Source organism: Talpa occidentalis, unplaced genomic scaffold, assembly GCF_014898055.3.
Source record: "Talpa occidentalis isolate TD23 unplaced genomic scaffold, MPIMG_talOcc4v2.1 talOcc4.3, whole genome shotgun sequence".
In the NCBI taxonomy this organism is placed as follows: Eukaryota; Metazoa; Chordata; class Mammalia; order Eulipotyphla; family Talpidae; genus Talpa; species Talpa occidentalis.
In genome coordinates this window covers 42,311,905-42,326,581 of record NW_023603184.1, presented here as the reverse complement: position 1 = coordinate 42,326,581, position 14,677 = coordinate 42,311,905, and the positions used below count along the sequence as shown (strand labels likewise).

Below are 14,677 nucleotides of genomic sequence, written 5' to 3'. Positions count from 1 at the left end.
AACAAAAATAGAAACTCAGACCAGTGGAATAGAACAGAAAGCCCAGAAATAAACACACACAAATATAGATAGTTCATCTATATTTGGAAGACCACAGTGCAATGGAGAAAAGGTAGCCTCTTTAATAAACAGTGCTGGGAAATATGGTTGGCCTCTTGAACAAAGGAAATGAAATAAAATACATGCTTAACTCCATACACAGAAATTAATTTAAAATAGATTAAATTTTTTCACAAGGATGATGCTGAGGGAGGGAGGAGCACAGGGGACTGAGGTGATGGTGCACGGGTGCATTGGTGAAGGAAACTCTATGGTGACTACACCTGAGGGAGTGGGGGGAAGCAAATATTGTTTAAAAATGAACAATGATGTAAAAAAAAAAAATTTAAAAAGGCAGCCTCCCTGGTCACACAGGGGGTTGAGACACAACCTATGAGGCTGTGCACAGCCACTGCAGCATGAGTTCAATCCCCCAGCCAGCCAGGAAGGTGACCCACATGGCGCAGCAGACCTCTCCTGACTCACCTGCTGCTCCCCTCAGCAGTGTATTTAAGTCAGTCTGCCTGCTCTGTTCCCCGGTCTGTCTCTGGTGAATCCTCTCCCCCACCTCCACCTCTGGCCTGTACCCCAGTTCTTGTATGCATAAATAAATAAATCTTTAAAAATAAAAAAAATTTTAAAAAGGAAAAAAAAAGATGATGCTGAAAGTAAATAAGAAAGGCCCTTACCCCTACCAAAGCCAAAACCAAAGCAAAAGCAAAAGCTTTGAAGGCCAAGGAAGCAGTGCTGAAAGGTATCCACAACCACAAGAAAAATAGCAGCACGTCACCCACTCTTTGGAGGCCTAAGAAACTTTGCAACACTGAAGGCAACCCAGATATCCTTAGATGAGTGCTCCCAGGAGGAACAAGCTTGACCACTATGCTATCATGAACTTCCCTCAGCCATGAAGAAGATGAACGACAGTGCACTTGTGAATGTCGAAGCCAACAAGTACCAGGCTCTCTGACATTGATATGGTCAAGGTCAACACCCTCATCAGACCTGGTGGAGAGAAGAAGGCATATATACAACTGGCTCCTGACTAAGATACTTTTGATATTGCCAACAAAATTGGTGTTACCTAAACTGAGTCTAAATATATTTTTTTCACCATAAAAATAAAATAGATTAAAGTTCCGGATAGAAGAACCGAAACCACAAAGTACTTGAAAGTACACACTACAGGACATCTACCACAAAGATATATTGGGGACTTAAACCCAACAACAAGGGAAACAAAAGCAAAAATAAGCTACATCAAATTAAAAAGCTTTTGTACCTCAACAGAAACCATCACAAAAACAAAAACAACCTATGGAATGGGAAAAAATTTGCATATCATATCTGAGGAAGGACTAATCCCCGAAATTTACCAAGTTTTTACACAACCTATCAACAAAAAACTCAACCCAGTCAAAAAATGGGCAGAAGACCTAAGTAGACAGATTTCTAAACAAGACATTCACATGATGTACAGGCTTATTAAAAATTGTTCTACATCACTTATTATAGGGGAGATGCAGATCAAAACCACACTGAGATACCACCTCACCTCTGTGAGAATGGCCCATATAAAAAAGAATGGAGCCAGCAAATGTTGGTGGCGTGTGATGAAAAAGAATCTCTCATTCACTGTTGGCGGGAATACAAGTTGTTGTGGCCCCTGTGGAAAACAGTATGCAGATTTCTTAAGAAAATTAAAATGGGAAATCTGTACAACCTGGAAATACCTCTGTTAGATATTTATCAAAATAATATGAAAAATCTGATACAAAAAGATTTCTATACAGCTATGTGTACATAGCACTTTACATTCCAGGGGTGATGGAGGGAGAATGGAATACCACACAGCTGTGAATAGATGAAATAGTGGCATTTGGGAAAAATAGATAGAATGTAAGTTGATTATGTTAAATGAAATAAGCCAAAAACTAAATGATATTGGATGGTTTCACTAATCTGTGGAATATAAATTAAAAGAAAAAAGACAGGCAAAATATGGTCACAGTAAATCTTGAACTAATTGAGAGAATATAATGGTTACCAGAGGGAACAGGAGGGAAGGGAATAGGAAATTAGGGAAGAAGAGATTGTGTATCGGCACTGGTGGTTTGATAGGGGGTGAGTGGAATATGTGTACATATAGAGGAACAAAATATGACCCCAAAATTAAAAAATTAAAAAAACCTCATTCTACTCTCTTCTTGCTTGTTGGGTTACCTCTGAGAAGTCATTGTAAGCCCGATGTGGGTATCTTCATAGGCTGTCTGTTTGTTTTTTCCCTAGCTGCCTTCAGTAGTCTTTCTCAGTCTTGAACTCTTGTAAATTTTGTGACTTTCTTGGTGTAGATCTCATTGCATGTAGATGAACAGGTGTTTTCTTAGTTTCTTGTACTTGTGTATTTAATTCCTTCCCTGGGTTTGGGAAATTTTCCTCTATTCTTTTTTGAATTTGCTCTCTGTATTATTTGTGCATTGCTATCTTCTGAGTCACTGATTCAGTCTTCCATTTTGTCTATTTTATTTCTGTAGCTTTCTCTTGAATTTTGTATCTGCTCTATTGACTTATTTACATTCTGCACCTTGTTATTTTCTTATTCAAAGCTTCAATTTCAATCTTCTGTTTATTAATTTTATTTCTCAGGACATTCATTTTTCTGAGTTCTCTTATATGTCTTCAAGCAGCTTTTTTGTGTTTCTTTTTTTTCATATTGGCAATTTTGTACTCTATACAGGACAAAAAGATCATCCATGTCTTTTTGGTTGGTTTCTGGAGATTTCGTCTCTTTCTGTGGTGATATATTGCCCTGAGTACTCAGTGTACCCTTTGTTGTATTTTTCCATCTCTCCATTGTTGACTTTTTAAGTTATTTTTTGTTCGTGTCTTAAGGATGTAGATCTTCCACTTTTCCAGTAGATGGCACTATATGTTAGGGAGATCTAATCTGCAGCTGTCTCTCCTGGGGGTGGGGAAGGGTCTGAAGGGTTTTGTTGTTAGTGAATGTGGTGGTGGGGGTATATAGTTCATGTCTGTATTACCACTGATAACCCTCCTGTCTGGGTTTCAGACCACCTTCTTTGCAGGCTTCAGACAGGGCTTTCAGTGCAACTTCTCATCTTTTCAAACACTTTGCATCCCAAGGGTGGTGGGGGGAGAGATTTGTGCCTTTTTTTGCTTTGCCTTCTTCATTGGGGGCCCTGTCCACTTGGCTCATCCCAGCACTTTTGCCCATTATCTCCCCTTGGTTAGGTTCTCAACTCTCCCTAGGTCTGCCTATCCCAGGTGTGTGGGTTTGAACTGCCTGTGCTTCTTGACACCCTCTTTTTGATTAGAGTTGAATTTCCTTAGCATCTCTCCTGTTGCATGTGGTCAACACTGGTCTCCCATGTCCTGGAGTGCTGTAGTTTTGCCCCAAGCCATAGGATCCTTTGAGTCCAGTGCCTTTCTAGACTACTTCAGATTATTCTCCCTGGAATGCAGCTGGGAACCTCTGCTGATGTCATGATCCCCACTCTTGGATATCTCGTAAACAATGTTAATCTTGTTAACATTGTCCCCTTTTGTTTTTTTCTTTTCTTTAAATGCCATAGATTTATTGAAGTAACTTTAGTCTTGCAGAGTATTATACATTCTGAATATGATTGCTTTTTGGTGTTTCTAAAGATATGCATTTTAAATTTCTAGAGTTTTAAATTTCAAATGCCATTCACTGTTTTCACACCAGTATCTTTTTTTTTTTTTTTTTTTGTGGGACCCTCGCTGGCTGCCGTGGAACGAACTGGCGCTGCAGAGGCTGCGGGCAGCCTCGCAGCCCAATGCTCATCCACTGCGCCACCAGGGGAGGCCCCACACCAGTATCTTTTAAACTGAGTATCATGATCCATTGGTGGGTAATGCAGTCATTTTGGTGTTTGTTTTTTTTTTAAGATTTATTTATGCATATAAGAGTTGGGGTACAGGCCAGAGGTGCGGGGCGTGAGAGGATCCACCAGAGACAGAGTGGGGAACAGAACAGCAGACCGACCAAAGTACACTGCTGAGGGGAGCAGCGGGTGAGTCAGGAGAGGTCTGCTGCGCCATGTTGGCTGCTCCCTGACTGGCCAGGAATCGAATTCGCGCTGCAGTGGCTGCAGATAGCCTCATAGGTTGCGTCTCAACCCTTGCACCACCAGGGAGGCCCCATTTTGGTGTTTTTTAAAAAACAAAAGATAATTCAAATGTCAGACTATATCACAAGATTTATGGGTAGACATTGTTTTGTTAAACTTTCTGTATATATATATATATTTTATGTAAAATCTATGTTGTAAAATAGTGAATATTACATTCTCTTAAGTTTAAATTTAAGAAGTTTAAAAAACTGTTTCACACCATATTATTATCTACTGTACAACATCATTTCATTAAAGTTCCTATTATTACTTAAGCGAATAACTTACTTCCATAGCATTGAACTTAGTATGAGAGAGATAACTGACAATTTCTTTTTAATGATAGTGAGATAGCTAAAATGAAAATATTTAATAATACTAAGCGTCATCAAAGATGTGACACAACTGGAACATTTAGGCATCACTGGCAGAATTTTAAATTAGTTAAATTAGTACAAGTGTTTTGGAAATCTATTTGGCAGTATCTTCTTAAACTGTACAAATCATGTTCTGTGACCAAGCAATTCCAATCCTAAGTATATATCCAACAGTAATGTGAGCAAGTACACCAGAAGCCATATTCAAGAATAATTGTAGTAGAAGTATTCTGAATAGCCCAAAACTGAACATACCCCAAATATTTATAAACAACAGGAATGATTAATGTATTGTATTCACAAGTAGAATGCTATACATTAAGCTATGAAATTGAACGAACCATTGCTATATACCATACTATGGATGAATCTCACAAATATAATATTTATTAGGTAAAAGAAGTCAGACATTATTTGATTTTATAAGTGCAAAATTAGGCACGGTAAATCTATAGGTTTGAAGTTGAGATAGTACATAGTTTTGATGGTGAGATAGTAGTTACTGGGAGGGGGCACAAGGAGGATTTCTGGGGTGTTGTGTTCTGTTTCTTTATCTGTTTTTGGTATATGTGTATTCCTTTGTGAAAAATTTAATTGTACATTTAAGATTTGCATATTTCTGTGTGGATGTTAAACTTTTTTTATAGATTTGGTCTTATATTTAAATTTGATAGCGAATAAAATGCATTTAGGGGTCATTTTTAAAGTGTTTACAAGGCAAAGAGCTTGCTGATGGGAATATAATGATGAACAAATGAGAATTCTATCTCCTAAGGACTCATGATTCTTTTTGGAAGATACATACACAAGTAACGTGACACTTGGCCAACTGTGATGAGAATGTAGTGTTTGAAATCAGCCTAAAGTTGATATGATACAGTACTTTTGTTTCTGGTTGTTTATTTTTAAGATATCTCAGTTATGTCCTGTTGTACTCTTTTCTTTTTATAGCACCTGACAGATACCTCCCATGGTGTAAGAAATAAGTGCCTGCAATTACTTGGCAATCTTGGTTCTTTGGAAAAAAGTGTTACAAAAGATGCAGAAGCCCTAGCTGTCAGAGATGTCCAGAAAATTATAGGGGATTACTTCAGTGACCAAGACCCACGTGTCAGAACAGCAGCTATAAAAGCCATGGTAAACTAAATGGGGACAGTTTTGTTTGTTTTATTTGATTATTTTAGTTCATGGCTAAAGCTACCTGGGATACACTGAATCCCACAGGATATACCTTTTACAGGATATACTTTCAGGAAGGCATTAATGGCCTCACAGAGCTCAAAGGCACAAATTCTGTGTAACAGTTCTGCTTTTCTTTGGACTTACCTGGTAGTCTTCCTCTGTATTTCTGAAACATGGAAAGTGCCTTCAGATTCCTGGGAGGGATGTGACTTGGTATGATATTGCACCTTTTAAGTTCCAGAAATATATAGGTAAATGTTACCAGTGAAGGGGGGAGTGCTTTTCAGTTAACCATTTCTTTCTCAGCCTCGTTACTATAATTTCATATTTTTCTGATATTCCCTTGGAACATTTCATAGGTTGGATTTATTAAGTGAGTGCTTTGAAAAGTCTTTAATCAAGTTTCTTATTTATATAACATGACTTTGACTAAAGGGAGCCATTTTAATATTAAGCATATTGGGCGAACATATGTGAGGTTGTGGAGACACATTGAAAATAGGATCTTGGACTGTGGTGGAAGTGTCCACACCTGATGGGAGAAATCCTATACTGTTAAAAATATTAACCAGGAAGAAAAACAATGGTACTTCATTCAATAAAAAAAAAAATATTCGTATTTATCCCCAAACACTTAAACTATGTCTTTTTGTCTAGTTGCAGCTCCATGAAAGAGGACTGAAATTACACCAAACAATTTATAATCAGGTACCTTAAATAATTACTCTTTGGAAGTGGGGGAAAAGTATCATGAAACTGGGGGTGGGGGGGTCACACACTAATTAGAATGTGAAAAAGTAGGGCTTCAGCTGGCTAACAATTATCAAATTAATTAGGGTAAATATGAAGATTTATTCAAAACCTACATTCTGAGAAGAGAAATGGGGATATGTAGTTGAAAGTACTAGTGGATGTGAACTTTTAGGAATATTTAGGTTTCTCAATATGAACACCCAAGTCCACAAAGAAAATTGCAATGTTTAGAATAAGGAAAAAATTTCTGGAGCATGACCAAGACCATGGACTCAAAAGAAAAGATACCACATGATTGTTGTAGTGTTAGTAACAAAAAGTCCAATGAAGTTATAGTGTCACTAGAAGTTTCCTAGCCAAAATGTCTTTAAAGGTGGTATTTCTCATATAGAATAATTGAATGGCTCTAAAGATAAGCAATCTAAATCCATGCTAAAGGACCAGATTTTGTTAGCCTCCCAAGAGTGGCTTTATCTTACAGAGGGAAATGATAATTAACTGAATTCAGGTGGCTGATCTATCAACCAGGTTTACAAAACAAAGGAGAATTGGTTCAGAATGATTGTGTTGGTGTGTACAGAAACTCCTCTCCCTGTAGGACAACTGTAGGAAGCCAAATAATTAAAGGAAACTTGGACTCAGAGGACGAAGGTTTAATGATTCAACTGCTTAGTCACATAAGACTGTCGGTTAACTAGGCAAGCAAGGATGAGGGCCTCAAGGGAGTGAGAATGGAGTGGTAATGGAGGACCTTAGATGAAAGGTAGAATTAGGAGCCATAATGAGCTCAATTTGAATTATGTTGAGTTTAAAAGGTTAGTGGGATACCCATGAGGAATATATCAATTAGTTATGAAGATGTGAAGCTCAGGAGAGATCATAACTGGGGGTGGATGTTTGGAGCTAAATCCCCAGCATCTAGGGGTTATGGGGATACCCAGGGAGAGTAAGCAGAATGGAAGAGATATGGAGGTGACCTTGGGTAATGTTCAACACTTAAGAAGTGGACAGAAGAAAGTCCTGCAGTGGAACTGAGGAGCAGCGAGGTGGAGGAGGAGGAAAATACATTTCAGAAAGGCTGAAAGAGTTCTCCTAGTCAACAGTGTCGAATGCTCAAAGGAGACAAAGTGACCATTAGTGAATTTGAAGAGAATAATTTTATTTTTTTTTAAATAATAAATTTTATTTTTATATTCCCCCATACAATTGCAAATGCCCCATTCTGACCCCAATCCCTCCCCTCCCGGCCCCCACCCCCCAAAAAGTGTCTCTGGTTCATAGTTTTTTGTTGATTTTGATTTTCACTTTCTTATAGTTATTCATTTTCCTGGTCCCTTATTTAAGTTTTCTAGATTCCTGCTATGAGTGAGACCATCCGGTATTTTTCTTTTTCTTTTTGGCTTATTTCGCTGAGCATGATCCCTTCCAGCGCCATCCATGTTGCTGCAAATTGCATGTGTTTATCTTTTTTGAATGCTGAGTAATATTCCATGGTATATATGTACCACATCTTCTTGATCCAGTCATCTATTTTTGGGCATTTGGGCTGTTTCCAAAGCTTAGCTATTGTAAATAGTGCTGCTATAAACATAGGGGTGCAGGAGCTCTTTGGAATTGATGTTTCTGTGTCCTTTGGGTAAATACCTAGGAGTGGAATTGCTGGATCATATGGAAGCTCTATGTTTAGTAGGTCCAGAAATCTCCACACAGCTTGAAGAGAATAATTTTAATTGAATAATGGAGGTCGACAGCAGATTAAGATGAGTTGAGGTGAGACAGTTTAGCACTGACTATCCACTATTCTTTAAAGAAACTTGGTTATGACTGGAAAGCAGGATTAAAGGTGAAAGTAGGGAACATAAGATAAAAGGAAGCCTTCTTGTATTTTTTTTTTTCCCAAGATTTTATTTATTTATTTATACAAGCACTGGGTATAGTCAGAAGCGCAGGAGGGTGAGAGAATTCACCAGAGCCAGAGCGGGGAGCAGAGCAGGCAGAAGGACTGAAGTACACTGCTGAGGGGAGCAGCGGGCGGCAGGAGAGGTCTGCGCGCCATGTGGGACCCTCCTCCGGTGGCCGGGGAGCAGCTGGGGATCGAACCGGCGCTGCAGAGGCTGCGGGCAGCTTCGCAACCCAGCGCTCAACCGCTGCGCCGCCGGGGAGGCCCCCTTCTTGTATTTTAAAGGTAGTTGTTAAGTATGTTTATATGTTGAAGGGACAGTGTCAGTATTTTGAGAGAAAATAACTGATGGAAGTGACAAAGGGGGATAAATGATAGAGTAAGTTCCTAAGGCAGAAAATCAGATTCATGAGCTGATTTGCCCAACAGAGATTACCTAACACTGATTGTACAATGCTGAGTGTTAGAATTCATACTCTAACATTCTCTTGAGTAAGGTGGACGATTAACGAGTAAATAAACCAGGTAGTTACAGCATTTGAATAGTGCTGTGAACTAAATAAATGGGGTGCTATCCCAGAGAACCACAAAGAGGACCTATTTTGCGGGAATGTTAAGGGAAGGTCTGTGTTAGGAAGTGATGGGATCTGTAGCAAAAGCAGAAGGAACAAGAACTAGAAAAGACTTACCAAATATTGAGAACAATGTATGGAAGAATACAGGTATACTTATGGACCAGCTGAGAGAGTTTGCGCTGAGAACCTTGATTTTCTCAAGTAAGCAGTCACAGCCAGAAGTCTGGAGCTCGGGGCCACCTGTCCCCACCAAGTGCCAGTAATGTGGAGCTAGGAATTGAATCTTTTATTTTATTTTATTTTTTTTATAAAGAGGCATGTGTTTTTATTTATTTATTCGTTTGTTTTTTTGTTTATACATGCACTGGGTACAGTCAGAAGTGCAGGAGGGTGAGAGAATTCACCAGAGCCAGAGCGGGGAGCAGAACAGGCAGAAGGACCGAAGTACACTGCTTGAGGGGAGCAGCGGGCGGCAGGAGAGGTCTGCGCTCCATGTGGGACCCTCATCCGGTGGCCGGGGAGCATCCGGGGACCGAACCGGCGCTGCAGAGGCTGCGGGCAGCTTCGCAACCCAGCGCTCAACCGCTGCGCCACCGGGGAGGCCCTAGGAATTGAATCTTTTAGATGCACTTAATCAGACAGCTGGTGATCTGGAAGATGGGGCGTTAGCACCCTAAAGAAACTCTCGTAACATTTCATTTCTAGCTGGCTTTTTGTAGTGAGTTCAACAAAGATAGTAGTTCAGCAAAAACAGGCTTTACTGCTGCCAGGAGCCCCTGATGTCCAGCCCCCGGAGTGCCTTATCACTCTCCTGGACACCTGGCCTCAAGGGCATCCCAGTGTGCTGAGTCTGGTCTTCAGATAGCCCTGGCACCCGCACTTCTCCAGATGTGTCCTTGAGCTCGAAAATTCACTCAGAGTAGATAGGCTATAAATTGTGTGTCTGTGTGTGTCTCTGTGTGTGTGTGTGCACGCACAGATTTCTTACTATGTCATGCATAGTGTCCTACCCACCTCTTTCCACCCCCCTTCCTAGCACCTTTAAGTTGGATAGGGATCCTGAGGAGATGGTTAAGAAAAGCTGCTTTGGGGAATGGAAACAGAAGTGATTTCCAAGGCAGCACCAATAAGGTCTGCGATCATGTGCCACCAGTGTCCTAGAGGGTTTGGCCTTTGTCAGTGCTCTGCAGTCCCATTGAGGAGTAGAGAAGCCCTTATGAGCTGTAGCAGAAATCTGGAGCTTTTGTGTATGATGTGCTTTCAGTGCTACCAGGAGTCTAATGTAATGGAAGGGTATGGAGCAAAAAGGTGCTTCATTTAGAGAAAGAGTGGTATTAAAGCAGTTGTTCTTAACCGGGATGATTTGGCAATTATTGGAGATATTTGTGACTTGCAACTGTGGGGAAGAGGAGAGGGTGCAGTGCTACAGCTTTCTGGATAGACTCTAGAGATGCTAATGCACAAATTGGTACAGCTCTTCACAGCAAAGAATTACCCAGTCCAAAATGTCAGTGGTGCCAAGATTGAGAAACCCTGCTTAAATGGATAGGTAGGTTAAGTGGGAATGTGATGAGTGAAGTCATGGAAATGGAAGAGCTGTTGTAGCAACATGTTATGGATAGAACATGGAATGCAGGATTTTACAATTGCAGAAATGGAATAATTCTGGGTGTTATGGAAGTCCAGGGTGTTGCCATGACTGTGGGTGGAGTAGGGATAGTCCGTTTCAGACCAAAATAAAATTCTGGCTTCTTTCTGCAGCTTAGCATTAAAACTGTTCATTTATTTAGAATGGTTGAGTTTTCAAATGGACCGTCAATCAGAAAATTGTGCTTTGATTTTACAGATAGAGAAAAATCCCAGCTTTCGTGTTTGAATCTGTGAGAGCAGCCCTATGGGCTTGCAGACTTTGCTAGGGTTGATGCTATTCTAGATAGCTTTTTGCTGTCTGTCAGTCTGCGGTTCTGCTTTCATACATAGGGTGGGAGTGTGCACAGTCAGAACACAGCCAGCGCAGCTGAGATAGGCCAAAAATTCTTTGTTGGACAAAGGTTCAAAAAGTTAAAACCACCCACAAGTGTTTTGATTGGCATGCTTATCCAACCACCCCATCTTCATTTTGAAAATAGTTTGAGCATCACCTAGGAGGACACAGAACTAACAGACTTTTGGAATCCTTGTTTGCAGGCCTGTAAATTGCTCTCTGATGACTATGAACAAGTGCGCAGTGCTGCAGTCCAGCTCATCTGGGTTGTCAGTCAGCTCTATCCAGAAAGGTCAGTGTGGGTGTCAGCCAGCTTTTGTTCAGAGCTAAGCCATTTCTCTCTCCTCCTCCATGCAAAAAGCCCACCTCCAGAAAGAAATGTTGGTGAGATCTTTGGAAGACAGTGAGGAAGAGAGGAAAATCAAAGACCCTGATAATGAGGATGCCCGATCCTTGCTTTTCAGCTCTTCCGGAAGCTTCCTGTGCACCCTGGCAGAGAGAGTGCATTCACATGTCACATGCATTCACATTCCTGATCCACAAATGGAGAGATTGAACTTTCTCAAGTACTTTCTAGCCCCTCACTCCCTTTTTATTTATTAAAACTGTTTGGGGCTCATTTTAATTCATACAAATGCCAGGTAAGATATCAGGTGAAGGAGTTTGAGATCAATGATCCCTTATGTATTGTTTTTCTGGTTAAAATATTTTCATAGTAATTAAATTCCTTCTATAGGAAAATAGTGTGTTTATTTCCTCTTCATTAAACTGCCTGCTGAAATTGGAAAGCCAGAATAAGTAAATAAACCTATAGGCACCAAAAACAAAAAACTAATCGAGAATGGCTTCTTTTTTTAGAACCTAATGTGCAAGTATGTTTTATATTGATTAATGCTGAGATTTACTATATTGACAGCAATGAGATTATAGAAGAGAATAAACTTAAAGATAGAAAATGCTCTAGCTTGTTTTTGGTATTTTCATAAATCTTTGAGTCTTTGTTGGGTTAAACACTTTTATTCAAGACACTGAAAATTTGCAGTGCAGCTGAAAGCGTTAGTTCAGTACTCTCGGAGTAATTTGTCTACTCTGAAATGTGTTTCATCATTCTAGGGTTTGAATTATTCAAATACCATTTCTGTTTGTGCCCATTTGTCATTCCCAGTTTATTGGACCTTGGCTTTAGCCTCATTTTTTATCATCTGCGGTTCCTTTTCTTTTCATTTAGCATTGTCCCAATCCCTTCTTCTAATGAAGAAATCCGCTTGATTGATGATGCTTTTGGAAAAATTTGTCACATGGTCAGTGATGGCTCCTGGGTGGTTCGAGTTCAAGCTGCAAAGCTTTTGGTAAGTTGAACTTTCTTTAATAAACATGTTGCCTGTTAGATTTGCAAAGATTTTGCAAAACCAAAGGTAGGAAAGTGTAACCTACTTTTATAAGCCCTAGTATTTTTTTTTAAATAAAGAAATGACTTGCTTTCCTATAGATTAGTTTTTTAAAACTCAAAGAATTTTAGTTATAATCCTATTTAACCTTGTTAACATCCAAGATAGCCAAGACCTAGAGCAAAAGAAAAAGAATAATGAAAGTAGTTGCTACTATTTGCAAAGCACCTATAATGGCCTAGATACTTTCCTAGAAGGCCACTTACATAATCTCATTTACTATTCGCGGTAACCCAGCAAGATACATATTATTGTTTTTATTTTCCAGGTGAGAAAACTAAAGCTCTGAGAAGTTAGGTAAATTATCAAATTTGTATAACTAGAAAATTGTAGAACTACCTCACTTTTAGACTGGTATTTTCCCACTGTTTTGCCTTTGGAAACTCAAAAATTTTTAACTTTTCAGAGATAGAACTGTCTTATGGAAGAGGGAGTTTTAGTCTAATACTCAGATTTCTTGGACAGGTTCCTCGAGCCTAATCTCAGTTTCCTCATCTACTAATTGGGTTATAATATCTCTCATATTTACCTCACAGGGTTGTCATGTTCAAATAAGATGCTGTGAAAAAGTTTATAAATTGTGAAGTATCATACTATATGGGGTGGTGAAGGTGGTTTTGTATATAAATATATATGTGAAAATATATATATATATTTGTATAAATGCCACAGCAGCAGAATTCAAAATTGTTTTTGAATACTTTCCTTTTGAGGGCCCCTGACTCTGCCACTGTTGGTGAGATTGTTGGCAAAATACTTCTGATTTGACTACTAACCACAGACCCAGTGATAGCCCTAGTCCTATCACCAATCCCATGGCTGCTGAAACCTTTGTGAGGCATTTTCATGGAATAATGAGGAATTTGAATGATTTCAGTTTTTCCTGTTTATAGATTATATTGCTAGTCTATATTAGATATAGACTTATATAAGCCAGTTGTTTATTGATTTTGTTTTTGAATTCACATTTAAAAGTTTGTGTTGGCTTATGACTATTTAAAAATTCAGAACAACTCAATCATTAGATTGTTTGAATTCCACATTTGCTGAGCAGCTACAGTATGCTGTAATGTATATGTTTGAGGGGAATGTTGTAGAGGAATAATTCAATGATATACCTTCATCTAAGCTAGCTGTTTATTTTTTTTAAAGATTTATTTATTTATGCATACAGAACTGGGGTGTAAGCCAGAGGTTAGGGTTTGTGTGAGAGGACTCACCCGAGAGAGTGGGAGCAGAACAGGAGGATCTACTGAAATACACTGCTGAGGGGAGCAGCGTAGGAGACAGGAGAGGTCTGCTCGCCATGTGGGTTAGTTAGCTCCCTGGCTGGCCTGGGCTGACAATAGCTTGACAGCGTGGTCTTTAACCCCTGCGCCACCAGGGAGGCCTAAGCTGACCATTTAGAAAAGTAATCCTTAAAGCAGTGTTATTCAAAATTTCCAGGACCTGAAATTCATTTATGTAAAGCTATGTGAATAACAAATTGTATGAGTGAGCTGCAAGTTTCTACTTAAATGATTGTAACTTGAGTCAGGTTATAATTCAGTACTCAATAGCTCCAAATTATATAAGTAATTATGTTTGTATTTAGAAAGTAATAATATAATCTTGCTAACAGTAATAATTGTTACTGTTTATAAAGTTCCCAGTCTATAACTTTTAGTCATAAACATAAACCTATACATGCACACACATGCCCACCTCCTTACACACAGGCATATATGCATATGTATGTAAATACATATACTCCTATACATACTCTCATTTTATAATAGTTTTTAGTTCTTTTAAACTCTTTGGGTGGGGGGAGTATTATATTATTCATTTTATACAAAGTAAGGTTTTAAAAAGTGATAAGTCTAAGGCCACAGAGATAGTAAAAGACAGGTCTGGACTTCAGACTTTATTATTTAAAAGTCCATGTAGAATTCTTTTCCAGTGAGGGTAGTGGTTGTACAGCTGAGACTAGTTTACTAGTTCTGCTGTGCAAGTTAAGAGGTAAAGTTCCCTAATTCAACACTTACATAGACAAACTCCTGCTCAGGTTAACAACAGATGGTTTTTAAACCATATATTCATCAATTCAGCAAAGACTGAGCATAGTCTGTGTCTTCAAAAGAGCAGAGAGTCTGGAAGCTTTCCTTCCTCCCTCCCCTCTCCGCCCCCTCCTTCCTTTCCCTTCTTTTTCCCTCCTCTCTCCTTCCCTTCCTTCTTGACAAAGCTTTAGACTTAAGTCCATTTGCACACACACACACACACACA

At 39.2% G+C, this 14,677-nt stretch overlaps 1 protein-coding gene across 1 annotated transcript in view; it reads left to right on the top strand.

The window, feature by feature from the left end:
- INTS4 (integrator complex subunit 4) overlaps window positions 1–14,677 on the top strand; it is a 116,950-nt gene that overhangs the window by 33,417 nt on the left and 68,856 nt on the right. Inside the window, exons 5-8 of the mRNA XM_037523032.2 lie at window positions 5,522–5,707; window positions 6,410–6,460; window positions 11,168–11,256; window positions 12,193–12,313. Of these exons, the coding sequence (XP_037378929.1) occupies window positions 5,522–5,707; window positions 6,410–6,460; window positions 11,168–11,256; window positions 12,193–12,313 (447 nt within the window). The remainder of the gene's footprint in view (window positions 1–5,521; window positions 5,708–6,409; window positions 6,461–11,167; window positions 11,257–12,192; window positions 12,314–14,677) is intronic.